Source organism: Phyllopteryx taeniolatus, chromosome 4 (assembly GCF_024500385.1).
Source record: "Phyllopteryx taeniolatus isolate TA_2022b chromosome 4, UOR_Ptae_1.2, whole genome shotgun sequence".
In the NCBI taxonomy this organism is placed as follows: domain Eukaryota; kingdom Metazoa; phylum Chordata; class Actinopteri; order Syngnathiformes; family Syngnathidae; genus Phyllopteryx; species Phyllopteryx taeniolatus.
Window position 1 is genome coordinate 5,298,095 of NC_084505.1, and position 17,203 is coordinate 5,315,297.

At 42.9% G+C, this 17,203-nt stretch overlaps 1 protein-coding gene across 1 annotated transcript in view; it reads right to left on the reverse strand.

Moving 5' to 3' along the window:
- Positions 1 to 15,520, reverse strand: part of sorcs3a (sortilin related VPS10 domain containing receptor 3a) — a 326,424-nt gene extending 310,904 nt beyond the window's left edge. Inside the window, exon 1 of the mRNA XM_061772129.1 lies at positions 14,512 to 15,520. Within this exon, the coding sequence (XP_061628113.1) occupies positions 14,512 to 15,138 (627 nt within the window). The 5' untranslated portion in view covers positions 15,139 to 15,520. The remainder of the gene's footprint in view (positions 1 to 14,511) is intronic.
- Positions 15,521 to 17,203: the final 1,683 nt, after the last annotated feature.

Consider the following 17,203-nt stretch of genomic DNA (forward strand, 5'->3'; position numbering starts at 1 on the left):
GCTCTGAAAAAAAGGTGGATAAGGTCAGGATGCACAGAGAGCCTCAGAAATCTCAAAGCTCCATTTTCCATGAAGTCAATCCACTGGTTTTAAACTTTGCAGAATGAGAAACAATGTCATGTGATGTTCGTTAGGATTCTCTAGCAGTGGAAAATGTCTTGAATGAAATGGAAAAAAAAAAGAAAGAGCCATTGAGGTCAAGCAACATAACTTACTTGAAGGATGAGTGCCTGGCCATATGATTATACACAACCCTCTAAATCATAACAGACTGTCTTCTATTAGTGCCTCCACGAAGCTAGGAACCATACAAGAAATGTAATGAGGCCATTTGGTTTGGAGAGAATCTGTCTTGCAGACTGGAATTCCACTGTGCACATGCACATAGCTTCAAAGATTGGAGTAGCTTTATGAAATCTCAGATCCTGTGTGCACTGTAGAAGCAGGTGCATTTCATCCTGATTAGATGGCTTTTTGAATGGGTTTCTTTCACGTGGTAGCAATGATGGGCTAAGTACAAAGATTTTTAACATTATGTGACATTTTAAGTGTGATATGTCATCTAGATTTATAGGTGTTATATCACGCAATATCGCATTGTGCTAAGTGGATATAACTGAATCTGCACTTTTGAATTTTTGTGTGTAGGCAAAGGTAGAAAGCAAATGAACTACTCATATAAAGCCTGCAAAACAGTAAATAGAGTCTTTGTGTTTTGTTTTCTGGTCACAGAAAAAAAGGAATAAGTGAAACAAATTTGTAGACTAATTAGAGAGAGGGGAGGGAGGAGAGACTGAGCGATGAGGGAGATAAGGTCCGCTGGAAGGCTGCATTATTCATTATATTCTATTTTTTCCTCCCCTCTCCTTTTCCAGAGCAGACGCCCACCAGAACAGAAGGAGTAGCTAGAAGTCACTCTATAATGTATTTCCATCAGTAATTTAGGTAGAGGGGTGTTATAATTCGAGAAAAAGTGAGTGCTAACAAGTTGCCTACCTATAAACCCAATATCCTAAATCACATCACCTCACTGCCAAGGCTGTGTTTGGAAATGTTTTCTCAGATTTGTCTTTGATAGGAATGCACTGATACAGATACCAGTAGTGCCAATATTGTACATTTGTATTCGTACTCAGAATTTTAAAAAATGCTCCAATACTACACAGCGATACCACTTTACCAGCCTGACATACTGTATAATGTAAATTCCGCGCAGGTGCAGTCGGAGCCATGTCGGCTGCGTGAAGATACCTTAAAGGGAAACTGGCCAAATTAACAGCAGTGGCTGGATTGGTATTAATTAATACGTTTTTCTGGGTAAACCGCCTAAATGCTGAAAAATACACAACCATATTGATTTATTGCAATTTTACGGCAAAATTTTTAATCAATTGGGCGCATCCATATTGACCGCTAATCACAGAAGTGACATCAGGTGTGTGTCAACTCATCAATTTCCTCGTCGACAAGGCTCTTTTGAACAGCGAAAAGGAGTCAAAAAACAAATAATTCCATACTGAATCGCAACATTTTTGGACGAAAACAGTTTGGCACGAAAATAATCCTTCGCATGCACACGGGCGTTGTCTGCCATGAAAAGGATATTTACGCAGACCTGAGTGCAAGGATATGCATACAGGTGCTGTACACATAGGGAATAGTCACAGCTACTATATTCCTGGCGATTTTTCACAATCGCGAATGCAAGTTCCAAGGGAAAAGAGACCAAAATGAAGATGAAGGTAGGAACGGGAAGGCCACATTCAAAATTACATGGCAGGGACCGTATTTATTTATTTAACTTAAGAGTCTCAGCCGCCTCAATGATTATTCATTCCATGCATTACATTAACACGCTTCCAACGCGCCGCGAGGGTCAACTTCAGAATAAAAGGCTGTCATGCGTTTTTGCATGAACTGGTGCATTTACACTCAAATGAGGAAGTGAAGCACTGTAGCAGCCTGGCTAAGGGGCTTGGCTTCGTACGTGTAATATATGTTTTGCTAGTTTGCCCGTGACAATATTTAATTTGTCCCGGGCACTCGGAACTCGGTAAACCTCAAGCCCTGAAAGTGTTTCTATTTGAGTGACACTGATGACATGTTTGTGCTTTGTGTTTTTGAACAGTATTTGCTTTTTTTTTTTAAAAAGACAATTTAATCACAGTTGAAATATGTAATGGCATTATCAAGTATCGACACTTGTATTGGCAAGTACTCATATGTAATTACTTGTAATCATACTCTGTCTGAAAAAAAAGTGGTATCGGGGCATCCCAAGTCTCTGAGCAATTACCTTTTTTGTTTTGCACACATCTCCTCTAGAGGACGTGGAATGCCTTTCAGTTAGTAAGGAATGTGTGTGAATCAGTAAACAGACTCTGTTGTAAGCTTTTTATCAAGGTGTGGACCCCTTTGATATTACGTATGGTGTGCATGTAATGACTATAACAGTACAATAACACAAATAAAATACAAGCGAGTCCTATATGTAAACACCAAACAGTGCACTGTAATAGTGGTGAAAAGACATTTCTTTATCTCTGCCCCAATCAGTTGTAAATGTCATGGTCTTTGATTTTGTTGACTTTGGTTAGCTTCATTCGTTATACTTATGTGTATATAACATATGTATATGTAGGCATATGTATATGTTTATACTATGTCATATTTTTCTGTCCCTTGTTCATCTCTTCTACTCATTACGTTTTCCTCTCAACCTGTTCTCGTCAGCCCTTTTCCGGGTGTCTACCAATCAGCTCCCTCTAGCCACTCGTGTCTTGTCCAGGTGTGCGTTATTGTCTCGTCAATTTGTTTGTATTTAGTTCCCTGCTACCTTTCAGTATGTATCGGTGTTGTTTATCACATTCCTCGAATCATGTCAGGTTTCCTGTCATATTGAGGCTATTCCCTGTTTGTTTGTTACTTTGAATCATTTTATTTCTTTTTTTACTTGTTTATTAAGCATTTTGAGTTTTCCACATTCCTTGCTTGCCATTTTTGTAAATCAACACATACACATACTGCACCGCACAAGTATCATGGGCAATTTAATATTGAAGAAACATTTACTTTTTAGCTACCCATGATGTACTATGATACGCAAAACAATTGTAGCACTTAATTAAATTATTTACAGGAAGCGCTTTAAGTCATAAATGGTAAAACACAGACACAGACACACACACACATACTCGCACAAGTTCATGTTTTCCCCATGCACGCCCTTTTTTCTGCATGACATTTCGACTTTCAAACACCACTCACTGTCTGTATGTGCTCTTCCTGTTCTCAAGGGGGTTTTGAGAGCACCCATCAAACACAGATGGCTCGAGTGATGACTTGCTAGATGTGACTGACCTATCACAACGTGTGTTCCTTTAACTTTAAAGATAACTAGATCTTAGTCCATACTCAATTAACAAAGGGAGTGCCATTGGAATATCACTTTAATTAATATTAAATGAGTGGAAATGTGGTATGAATTAATTCACTGCCATTGACGTCTGTAGAAGTCAAATATCCACGTTAACTGGGAGGGCTGGCAGTGAAAGAGTTAACTATAATTATTTTGCATTGTTTAATTATTGGCGGCACGGTGGACGACTGGTTAGAGCATCAGCCTCACAGTTCTGAGGTGCGGGGTTCAATCCCTGGCCCCGCCTGTGTGGAGTTTGCATGTTCTCCCCGTGCCTGCGTGGGTTTTCTCTGGGCACTCCGGTTTCCTCCCACATCCCAAAAACATGCATGCATTGGAGACTCTAAATTGCCCGTAGGTGTGAATGTGAGTGCGAATGGTTGTTTATTTGTATGTGCCCTGCGATTGGCTGGCAACCGGTTCAGGGTGTACACCGCCTCCTGCCCGATGATAGCTGGGATAGGCTCCAGCACGCCCGCGACCCTAGTGAGGAGAAGCGGCTCAGAAAATGGATGGATGGATGTTCAATTATTTTTTCTTTTCTATAAAATGCTGTCACATATAAAACCTGACAGAGAGGGACACACACCATGCAATAATGCATTTGATTTCTGAGGTTCTAGGGTCACTCAATACTCATAAATTTGTTTAGAAAGAACTGACATTACTGTAGGGATGCTTCTTTGGAAACATACATAGGAGTACGACAAATGGGAGTTTGTCACAATATTTCTAACCCTACATTGATAGTTGGGTTCAAGCTTGGGACACCCATATAACAACCACAAATAAAGAGTGGGATGGTAACAGCGGACGAGGACAAGTTAGACATGCTCGATGAAACGGTTTACGTGTTATCTTTACATGCCTCTTACAACAAATTTTACTCTCAGAGAAAAACAGGCCCAAATCAGTTTCACTTGTGACAAAGAAAGATTGCAAGACACCGTCAAAAAAATCAGACTGAAATATGAAGCAAGTTTATGTTGGTTAGTCTACTCTAGGCCATGGCTGTCTAAACTTGTTCCATCAAGTCACATACAAAAATAGTGAAGGATACAGTGGCCCCTTTGTCATTTATCACCTTTTGTTATTTGAACATGCTAAACACTCAATCGGTGTGGGAAAAGATATTCTGAGCAATTATCCATCCATCCATATACATCCATTTTCTACCGCTTATCTGAGGTTGGGTCACGGGGGCAGTAGCTTTTGCAGGGACGCCCAGACTTCCCTCTCCCCAGGCACTTCATCCAGCTCTTCCGGGGGGATCCCGAGGCGTTCCCAGGCCAGCCGAAAGATGTAATATCTCCAGTGTGTCCTGGGTCGTCTCCGGGGTCTCCTCTCGGTGGGACGTGCCCAGAACACCTCACCAGGGAGGCCTACGGGAGGCATGAGAATCAGATGCCACAGCACCTCATCTGGCTCCTCTCGATGTGGAAGAGCAGCGGCTCTACTCTGAGATCCTCCCAGATGACCGAGCTTCTCACCCTATCTCTAAGGGAGAGCACGGACACCCTGCGGAGGAAACTGATTTCGGCCGCTTGTATCCGGGATCTTGTTCTTTCGGTCATGACCCACAGCTCATGACCATAGGTGAGGGTAGGAACGTAGATCGACCAGTAAATCGAGAGCTTTGCCTTGCAGCTTAGCTCCTTCTTCCCCACAATGGACTGATAAAGTCCGCATCACTGCAGACGCTGCAACGAGCTGCCTGTTGATCTCGCGTTCCATTCTTCCCTCACTTGTGAACAAGACCCCAGGATACTTGAACTCTTCCACTTGGGGAAGGATCTCATCCCCGACCTGGACAGGGCACTCCTCCCTTTTCCGACTAAGGAACATGGTCTCAGATTTAGAGGTGCTGATTCTCATCCCAGCCGCTTCACACTCAGCTGCGAACTGCTCCAGTGAGAGTTGGAGATCACGGCCTAATGAAGCCAACAGAACCACATCATCTGCAGAGAACCAGAAGCAGAGATGCAATACTGAGGCCACCAAACCGGACCCCCTCTACCCCTCGGATGCGCCTTGAAATTCTGTCCATAAAAGTTATAAACAGAATCGATGACAAAGGGCAGCTTTGAGTCCAACCCTCACTGGAAACGAGCCCGACTTATTGCCGGATATGCTGTCCAAACTCTGACTCCGGTCATACAGGGACCGAACAGCCCGTATCAGGGGGTTCAGTACCCCATACTCCCGATGCAACCCCCACAGGACTCCCTGAGGGACACGGTCGAACGCCTTCTCCTAGTCCACAAAACACATGTAGACTGGTTGGGCGAACTCCCATGCACCCTCAAGGATCCTGCCAAGGGTGTAGAGCTGGTACACTGTTCCACGGCCAAGACGAAAACCACACTGCTCCTCCTGAATCTGAGATTCGACTTCCCGACGGATTCTCCTCTCCAGCACCCCTGAATAGACCTTACCAAGGAGGCTGAGGAGTGTGATCCCCCTGTAGTTGGAACACACCCTCCGGTTCCCCTTCTTAAAAAGGGGGACCACCACCCCAGTCTGCCAATCCAGATGCACTGTCCCTGATGTCCACACGATGTTGCACAGGCGTGTCAACCAGGAAAGCCCCACAACATCCAGAGGCTTTAGGAATTCTGGGCGAATCTCATCCACCCCGGGGGCCTTGCCACCGAGGAGCTTTTTAACCACCTCGGTGACCTCAACCCCAGAGATAGGAGAGCCCGCCTCACAGAACCCAGACTCTGCTTCCTCATGAGAAGTTGTGTCGGTGGAATTGAGGAGGTCTTCGAAGTATTCTCCCCACTGGCTCACAACGTCCCGAGTCGAAGGTCAGCAGCGCCCCATCCCCACTATACACAGTGTTCATGGTGCACTGCTTCCCCCTCTTGAGATGCCGGATGGTGGACCAGAAGTTCCTCGAAGCCGTCCGGAAGTCTTTCTCCATGGCCTCAACGAACTCCTCCCACGCCCGAGTTTTTGCTTCAGTGACCATCAAAGCTGCATTCCGCTTGGCCAGCCGGTACCCATCAGCTGCCTCAGGAGTCCCACAGGCCAAAAAGGCCCGGTAGGACTTCTTCTTCAACTTGACGGCATCCCTCACCGTTGGTGTCCACCAACAGGTGCAGGGATTTCCGCTACGACCGGCACCGACCACAGCTCAGGTCGGCCGCATCAGCAATGGAGGCGCGGAACATGGTCCACTCGGACTCGATGTCCCCCACCTCCCATGGAACATGAGCAAAGTTCTGTCGGAGGGGGGAGTTGAAACTCCTTCTGACAGGGGATTCTGCCAGACGTTCCCATCAGACTCTCACAATACGTTTAGGCCTGCCACGTCAGACTGGCATCTTCCCCCACCATCAGAGCCAACTCACCACCAGGTGGTGATCAGTTGACAGCTCTGCCCCTTTCTACACCCGAGTGTCCAAGACATGCGGCCGCAAGTCCGATGACACAACCACAAAGTCGATTATCGAACTGCGACCTAGGGTTTCCTGGTGCCAAGTGCACGTATGGACACCCTTATGCTTGAACATGGTGTTCGTTATGGACAATCCATCATGAGCATAGAAGTCCAATAACAGAACACTGCTCAGGTTCTGATCAGGGGCGCCGTTCCTCCCAATCACGCCCTTCCAGGTCTCACTGTCATTGTCTACGTGAGCATTGAAGTCCCCGGGCAGAACGATGGAGTCCGCAGCGGGACGCCCTCCAAGGACTCCAAGAAGGGGTACCCACCCTCAGCTTCTGTAGCCGGGTATCGGATCGCCAAGGTCCCCGCCTTCGGCCACCGCCCACTTCACACTGCACCCGAACCCTATGGCCCCTCCCACAGGTGGTGATCCCATGGGAAGGGGGACCCACATTACCCTTTCGGGCTGTGCCCAGCCGGGCCCCATGGGTGCAGGCCCGGCCACCAGGCGCTCGCCCTCGAGCCTCACCTCCAGGCCTGGCTCCAGAGGGGGGCTCCAGTGACCCGCGTCCGGGCAAGGGAAACCTAGATCAATTCATATTTTTCATCATAGGAGTCTTTTAGCCGTGCTATGTCTGGTCCCTCACCTAGGACCTGGTTGCCATGGGTGACCCTACCAGGGGCGTGAAGCCCCAGACAACTTCGCTCCTAGGATCACACAAACCCCTCCACCACGATAAGGTGACGGCTTCCAGGAGGGTTCTTAGCAATTATATATTATATAATAATATATTAACTGACGCGGCACGGTGGCCGACTGGTTAGAGCGTCAGCCTCACAGTTCTGAGGTGCGGGGTTCAATCCCCGTCCCCGCCTGTGTGGAGTTTGCATGTTCTCCCCGTGCCTGCGTGGGTTTTCTCCGGGCACTCCGGTTTCCTCCCACATCCCAAAAACATGCATGAATTGGAGACTCTAAATTGCCCGTAGGCATGACTGTGAGTGCGAATGGTTGTTTGTTCCTATGTGCCCTGCGATTGGCTGGCAACCAGTTCAGGGTGTACCCCGCCTCCTGCCCGATGACAGCTGGGATAGGCTCCAGCACCCCCGCGACCCTAGTGAGGAGAAGCGGCTCAGAAAATGGATGGATGGATATTAACTGACCAGTCACAACAATATGACCACCTGAAAATGGTTACGATGCTCAGTTTTTATTGACAAAGTCACAGTGTTAGAACATTATGTTTATAATAGTTGTAGGTTAGTGGTTCTGAAAAAAAAAAACACTGCATCATACAGACAGTTGTTTCCCAAATTTGGACTCTTATGAAGCCAAATGAAGAAATCAAAATATTTGAAAACAGTTCTCAGTATGCATTACAGTTCTACACCACTGCATACTACTAAAAGTCCAATCGTGTCCGTTAAAACTGTGCATTATCATGTTTGTAAAGGCATATTTTTTGGTACAGCAGCTCTTGTATGGGATCTCTTTGGATTGCATAATTATAATTTTATTTATAATTTAAAAAAAATAAATTAGGTGAGGGCGGCACAGTGAAAGACTGGTTAGCACATCTGCCTCACAGTTCTGAGGACCAGGGTTCTCCCCGTGCCTGCGTGGGTTTTCTCCGGGCACTCCGGTTTCCTCCCACATCCCAAAAACATGCGCAGTAGGTTGATTGAAGACTAAATTACACGTAGGTGTGAATGTGAGTGTGAATGGTTGTTTGTTTATATGTGCCCTGCGATTGGCTGGCGACCAGTTCATGGTGTACCCTGCCTCTCGCCCGAAGATAGCTGGGATAGGCTCCAGCACGCCCTTGTGAGGATAAGCAGTATGGAAAATGGATGGATGGAATTTAAGTCAGCATGGTGAAGTGGGGGTGACCATTTCTGCATCATAGTCAAGGATTTTGTTTCGAATCTCGAATGTTCTCCCTGTGCTTGTTTGGGTTTTCTACGGGTATACCAGCTTCTTCCTACATTCCAAAAACATGTTTTTTTAGGTTGATTTAAATTGCCCATAGGCGTGAATCTGAGCGTGTATGGTGGTTGTCTCTTCTGTATGTGCGCTGCAATTGACTGGCGACCAGTCCAGAGTGCACCCTTTCTCTCCCCCAAAGTCAACTGGGATAGGACCTAACCCTAATGAGGACAAGATTGATGGATACTGTCGATATTTTTTATTGAAAAAAAACGGCCTACATCATGATTTTCTTTCCTCATATATTAGATGTATAGGTAACCAGGAAAATAGTTTTACGATTTGCAGATAGCAGAAGCAAAACAAAATTAAACCTTACCAAGCTGACAATCTTTTAAAGAGTGTTAACTTGAAGATTATTCGTGTAATATGTTTTATAAGCCTGACCTCGAGGCACAGCAGAAAGTGGATCAAATTACCACAATTCACACTATTTGTTAGTGTAAATGAGTTATATTTATTCAAGGCGTTAATACAGTGGGTACGGGTAGTATTCACACCCCCTTAAATTTTTCACTCTGTTATATTGCAGCCATTTTCAAAAATAATGAAAGTTTTTTTTTCCTCATTAATGTACATACAGCACCCCACAATGACAGAAAAAAAACGAATTGTTGAAATTTTTGCAGATTTATTAAAAAAGACAAATTGAAATATCACACAGCCATAAGTATTCAGACCCTTCGCTCAGTATTTAGTAGAAGGACCCTTTTGAGCTAATACACCCATGAGTCTTTCTAGGAATGATGCTTTATAAATTTTCACACCTTGATTTGGTGATCCTCTGCCATTCTTCCTTTCAGATCCTCTCCAGTTCTGTCAGATTGGATGGTAACGTTGGTGGAGAGCCATTTTCAGGTCTCTCCAGAGATCCTCAATTGGGTTTAAGTCAGGGCTCTGGCTGGACCATTCAAGAACAGTCACGGAGTTGTTCTGAAGCCACTCCTTCGTTATTTTAGCTGTGTGCTTTGGGTCATTGTCTTGTTTCAACAATTCTGTTTTTTCTGTCAATATGGGGTGCTGTGTGTAAATGAATGAGGACAAAGTGACAAATTATTTTATCAAATGGCTGCAATATCACAAAGACTGAAAAATTCAAGGGGGTCTGAATACTTTCCGTACCCACTGTAAATCAAGATTTGGTAAATATTCTTAATATAAATAGCTTTACAATGAATGTAACATTACACTCATCTTTATACTTTAAATCAAATATAAACATAAATACTGCAAGTCACTTCGGTGGGGTACATGCTAAAAATAAAGCCTAGTTTGAGCTAGATGTCTGATTGTGTTGTGGGATATGTTAAGAGTGATTTCTCCTCCCCAATCTGCTTGGAAAACAGTCGGGGCCGACAATCAAAAATCTTAAACCTTTCAATATTTATGATCACCATTGTTTATGTGTGCTCAACACTAAGCTGGGCCGAGTCATGGGGCTAGCACAAATCCAGTGTTGCTCTTGGCGTAACTCCGCAAGGCGGGCTAAACCCGGTTTTGGTAATTTCGTTGACTGGTGTAAACCCACTGCATTTAAAAATTGGACCTGTGCACGAGTGTGGGCGTCACCACAGCCAAATTCAAACCTGTCCAATCGATGCGGCTTCTTCAATTCCTTAAAGCGGCTCAATAGTCTTGAATGGAGATGTCACGTTGATGTGTGTCACAAATCAATCGTCTCCATGGCTGAATTATTACTATCACAACACATTTCCACTTGATGCTTTGTTTTTTTAAGTGGAATTAAAAAACTCAAATATAATCAACACCGTTACTTTTTACAACTCCAATGTGAACTTCCCCAGCCCCTCACCAGCTGCCCTCTCACATCCCTTGCTTGCAGCACATATTTGTCGTGACTTCTGTATGAATAAAGTCAAGATATTCTTATTATGCATTAGGTCAAACGCAAAAAGAGTGTAGAACCATCAAACCTTTTTTTTTTCTTGATGTGGCCAAATGCATTAGACAAAATGACATTCCAACTATTGGAGACTTTCACTGCGTAGTAACCATGAGTCAGTGCAATTTAGTAATTTTAGTGTTAAATACTACCTAAAATAAAACATCTTAATATTTATATTGAATCTAAAATAATAGGAATGACAAGGAATGTTAGATTAACAATTTAATTTTAAGACCAGGTTGGTTTACAATCCATCTGGTACACACCCATTTTTATACATCACTGTCAAGAAGCTGAAAGACTTGAAGGAAACGTCAGTGATTCCTAAATTATAGTTCCTCCATGGAACCACCTCGATGCAGATTTAAGACAATTCAGATGTTCCTTAATATGGTGGCGTGAGAACAACTTCAGGGTCACTGTTGAAGCATTGAGGAGCAAAGAACTAGGAGCATTGCAATTAAGAGAAATGAGATCCACGCTTCTTATTGCTCCCGAGTGATTGCTCCTGCCTTCTTTGAGCAGTGCCACACAGTAAGAAGAGGACAAAGTGCAATGCAGACAACAGAAATTTTAATGCGTGCAATATTAAATGTCAATATGCCTACTTTAGGCCCATCAACGAGACAGCGTTGCTATTTATATTCTTTAAAATATAGGTGAATGATGCTCCATTCTTAAAAAAAAAAATAAAAAATGTGGCATATACAGTACAAGAGTAGTAACTATGAAGGTGAATCAGTGAAGTTGATCAATATTGGGATTCTTGGGGGGTATCTGGAGTTCAGATGAAGTTAAAAAGTAGATTAGAAATGTTGTTTCTTGGCTGGAGTCAGTCCTAAAGCAGGACCCATGACTGTACCTAATTAAATCCCTCCCTCAAGATCAGTAATGTTCTTGAATAAATTAATAAGGACAAACTACCACTGTAAGGTCAAAAGACTGACACCGAGTTGTATTATTTGCTGGCTCGTTATTATGGAGTCATTCAAAACAACTTAAAGATTCCCTCTGGTGATGATTTTTTTTTACAGTATCTTCAAGCTCAATGACTCGATACATGAAGTATGTACTGTATTTTAGTAATCCTGTTAAGGAAATTAGATAGCTGTTGTAATCATGTCATCATGACTGCAGTTATAGAAACTATCTTAAACACTAACAGGTGATAAATGAAAAAGAGAATAGTAGTAGTGCTTGTTTCTTACATGGGATGAGAAGGCTTACAATAGCTAATTTTGCCTGAACAGAGTCAGCGCTTTCATACCATTAACGGCAAGTGCAGGTTATCTGAAGAAATAATAGGTCATCAGTTTAATTTCAATAGTTTTTTGACAAATTATAGTGAACTATTTATATATAGAGAGAAGGGTTTCTATTTTCATGACGAGCGAAAATCCAACTTTGCAAGGAAATGGGCTGCACCCGGTTTTGGTAGTTTCGTGCACCGGCGTACCCCCAGCACGATTTAAAATGGAACGACTATGGTGCTGTGGGGGTAATCACAGCCGACTTCAATAATTCTATCCAATCGAAGTGGCTTCTCTCACTCCCTTTAATAGCAGCGCAAAAGTCTCACGTGGAGACATCTCTATATGCTGAAGAGGACTCAGCGATCCGTGCGTCACTGGAGCATTGAACATTGGTGGGTACCCTTATTAAATACAGAATGAGGTGGTGAAAACCGCTGCCAACTTAACTACATCCGTGGACCTTGTATTTATTTATATCACCTCCAACGATCATTTGTTCCCAACCCACTCACTCTGCCAAGCTCAGATCCAAGGGCACACCCTCGCCGCATCGACATCCCCCGCTTGGCGCAGATGGGTCTGCCAAATTCGCAAACACGCGTAGTGACTCTTGCGCTTGCACGAAAATCAAGATGTGCCAGTTTTTATGCTGAAGCGTAGCTGCACCATCTACGAAAATAGAAACCAAGATTTTCCGTTCAAACCCTCCAAATGTTTTGCCTTTGTCATATGTATGATATCTATAGTTTTGTGCTAACAGGTGAAAAATAGAGCAAGAGAGAGAGTAGGTAGAGAAGTTACCAGCGTGCAATGTGCAAAACGCGCCCCTCATCAGAACCACGCATGGGGCTAAATTATCACTGAAACAAAAGTGTAGCCCCAGTGGCTTAAGGTGTCTAATTAAACAACCAATACTGTTGACAAATGTCTCAGAAGTGCAGGTAGAAGCAAAAAAAAAAAAAAAAAAAAAAGAATCAAATAGGCAGTGATAAAGTGACTGGCCTGCAGCCAGGCAGTCCTCCTCATTAGCTAGCCACTTACTCTTACTTGAACTTAACTACTGCTGGAGACAAGTCAGAGGACTTCCTGGTTAATCTCCTTGTCTTTCGAACTCCAACAACATAACAGGCATGTGGCAATGAAGATGAAGAAGCATAACTCTCTTGATGATAATCTGGTCACCAGGCGTTATTTTCCATTTGCCACAAAGGGAACGCAAATACTGAGAAATGATGGCCTTGGTGGTCAAGATAATAATTAAAGATCTTAAGCTCAGCAGGCAGCACACACTCACTCAAACACACTACATGTGCACACAAACATGTTCCGCTCACATCGCCTCAGTCTTTACTGCGGGTAAAAAAACCAAGTTCAGGCACCATGTCATAATCAGCTTAGACAAGCCTGAATATGACATTTTTTTCCCCCAAATGGAATAAAGCATGAGCAGAAACCACAACATCACATTAAGAATGTGAAACCGCTAAGAGGACAAAGACCCTTTGCAATGGAACTTGATACCTTTTGTGGCCTGTCCAAAGAGAGCTCTCTTGTGTTAACGGGGGTTGTGTTGTCATCTATTCAGTGTGTGGCGTAAGAACTGGTGTTTTACATGTAATGTCATCAGACTGCCACTGTTTTGGACGCTCAAATGTTTACATTCCCTTCCCACAGTCAGTCTAGAGGACAACCATAATTGGATATATTTATATAAAGTAATGACATATAGGAAATACAATTCCATGTTAATGCTCCATGTGACACATCCAAATAACAATAATAATAATAATAATAATAATAATAATAATAATAATAACAATAATAATAATAATAAAATAAATCAATAAATGTTGTCAAGACATAAAGCGTTCACACTTTGCTGCAAGTAAGTGAATTATTGAACCCACATCTAGGTGATACTGCAAATCAGGCTAAACCCCGTCCTCGAGATATGACATAGTGTTTTTTTTTTTCTTTTTAATTTATGTAAAGCGTATAACTTTGAAATTAATTTAACATTGGCCACAGCTCATTTGAGCAAGTACTACACTACTAATCAAGAGAGCAAATCCATTGAAGCTGAAGTATCACATGAATAAAATCTTACACTAACAAATGAAAGGATTCGTAGTAAATTGTGCAATAATATATGAGTTCCTCGTCCATATCAATTCATTTGGATGAAAAAAAAAAATGAATGAATCACGCATTAGGATAACGCAAATAGATCATAGCTATTTCTCACTCTCCAGCTATAAATCACGGGGAACAAAATCTTTAAACTTACAGAGCGTGACCTTAAATGGCTCTATTCGGGAAATGTCACGCAAAATAGAATTTCATTGATAGTGGCGGACTGATATGTTGTCGTGCGCCTTTGGACCTCTTTTTTTTTTTTTTTTTTTTTTTACCAGCAACTCTGCACGACAGACCACAAAGTATCTGCTCAGTGCGTAATTGGTACTTCCCCGATCGCCAACCACATAGTTGGCAAAAAAGAGCAGTTCATCTGCATTGTGGCTGTGCAGTGAAAATAGTCATCGAAGTTGGACTTACGCTGCTGTTTTGTCCTGACCAGTAGACGACAGCGTGGTTATGTGCAGAATCCCCAGTGAGGGCGAAAGTGCTGCTTGTGATTTTGGGCTCATCCTGTTGTTTACTTCCTCTGCCGTCGTCCCTGTTCTTTCTGATTTCCGATCTACTCAGTCCAGAAGACCAGAGCCCGTCCAGCGAGGAGCCCCGTTCAACCGAGCTCCCGGAATTCCGGTCATCTTGGCCCGTCGGCCCACTCTGGCTCAACTCGGCAAACTCGGGGATGTTTCTCTTCGCTCTTGGTAGCGCAGCGCCATCACCCAAATCAAGCTTTCCGCCGCGATGACTTTCTGCAGTGGACCCTGGTGAGCCTTTCTTCAAGTGAGGCGCATCCTCTTGCTCGTTGTCCTTTCCAGCATTTTGTCGACTAATCCCGAGTTCCCTAAACTCCACTTGGATCTTTTTAATGGCGCTTACTTCGTCTGTCGGTGCTGGCTTAGCGCGCGTTTGACCTCCGTGAAGTTGAACTGGGAACCGACAACATGCGCAACTTATCTCCGCCTGAGAATTCTGGAAGCTGTGAGCGGCTATCACGAGCCACACGCCCAGAGCCAAGTGCATGCCCGGCCAGAAGCCAGTGCAAGTCTCCATCGCTGACACAGATTTTGGGGGATGATGGACCGCTGGAGTCCTGATCCAAAACCTTAGCTCCTTTCTCTCAGGTCGATAAAGGATATCTGAAGCCTGGGTTGTCCGTCCGGTTATTTCGGAGGGAAAAGTGCTCTTCGGTGAAACTGTTCACGTCCAAGGATGTTTGATGAGAAAAGCCACACATAGGAGGGAGGAGCTGTAACGCAGCCAGCTGCCGAGTGCGCGCCCGGAAGAGACCGAGAAGGGAGGGAAGGAGGCGACTGTCCATGGTTCTGATCTTTTTTTTTTTTTTTTTTCTCCCCTATAGCGATCAAAATACAGACCAATACAGCCATATGTGGTTTAGGTGATTTAAATTCTACAAAAGATTAAAATATATGTGTAGTACTGTGTGAGTCATTTTCATATAATTTGCTCAAAAACCTTAAACATATGGCCCACTGAATTTCATTTTGAAAATCTGTTTTACCGAAATGAGGATTTAAATTACTGCGATTTTTTTTTTTTTTTTTTTATCGATACAAAATGTCATTGTTTCTAAGGGGGAAAAAAAGAAATGTAAAGTAATATTTTCAAACTTTCTTTAAAATGTCTTTACCGTTAGGTGTCCAGAATGAAACTTCATGATTTGCAAAATGTTTTCTGAGGATGCTAATTACATTTTAGGTTATATAGGATTTTTCTTCTATTGCTAAATGCATCTTAGATTTATTTATTCATTTATTTTGGTGTGTGTGTGTGTGGGGCGGGGTGGGTATTTTAGAAACTGTCCTTCTGTCTTTACTGTTAATGCCACTGCAGAGAGCCTCATTATGTTCTTGCAATACACAAGCGGGATCTGTGCCAAGATGAGGAAGCCATTTTGCATCCTCTCAACAGCAGACAACAAAATAAATGTTATTTCTGACATATGAATGAAAATGAATGCAGTTTGTGAAAGTGTCAGAACTGTTGTATGACTCTATCATCATAGCGATTTTATAAAGACATGAGTGCACTTGTATCTGCAGAGTTTGAGGGGCAACATGTAAATTGCACAACTCACACGATTTTTCTGAAGCTGTTTACATCTTCACCCTTATGCACATTTGAATTTATCATTCTAAAAACAACATAATTTAAATAGGCCACCACCATTTGCTCTGCCTTCACTATAATTGACGCAAATTTGAAGTCATCAATTACTTTTTGAAAATCAGACTTTAAGCGCGGCTGTATTACCATGGACATTTACTGAAATGCAACTAAGGCAGCATAAAAAAATGGCGAAATTTTAATATATATATATAAAACAAATGTAAATTATATTTAAATGACCCATGTACGCTAGCATACATTTGCTCTGTACATCGTAAAATTACCCAATCAACTGTTATGTTTGTGAAGTGAAGGGTAAAGTGTTGACTCAACTCGTCTTCAACTCCTATCAACATCTCGACACTTTATCTATAACCCAGGATTTAACAAAATACTGACTCAATTGCAATAGTAGGTTTTACTGTATATTTTTACATCACATAATTAACTAGTTTTGGCTTAATGACACTCAACTAAAAGATGACAACAAAAGAAGTATATCCGGACACAGACGGATAGCAAACAATAAATAACTAGAGTGAAGTTGTGGTCACTGAATCTGGGTTTCCTTAATATCATCAGCAGCATGAAGCATTAATACCAGAAATGTATTCGATTGTAGTCATAATTTAGTTGTCAAAAAAAGGAACAATAATATAATAAATAAAGTCATAAATAATCATAATAATGACTATAGTAACAAAAATACATAAATGAACATTAAATACACATCCAAATGCTAATCTTGTCATCCATCCATCCATTTTCTGAGCCGCTTCTCCTCACTCGGGTCGCGGGCGTGCTGGAGCCTATCCCAGCTGTCATCGGGCAGGAGGAGTACACCCTGAACTGGTTGCCAGCCAATCGCAGGGCACATAGAAACTAACAACCATTCGCACTCACAGTCATGCCTACGGGCAATTTAGAGTCTCCAATTAATGCATGTTTTTGGGATGTGGGAGGAAAGCGGAGTGCCCGGAGAAAACCC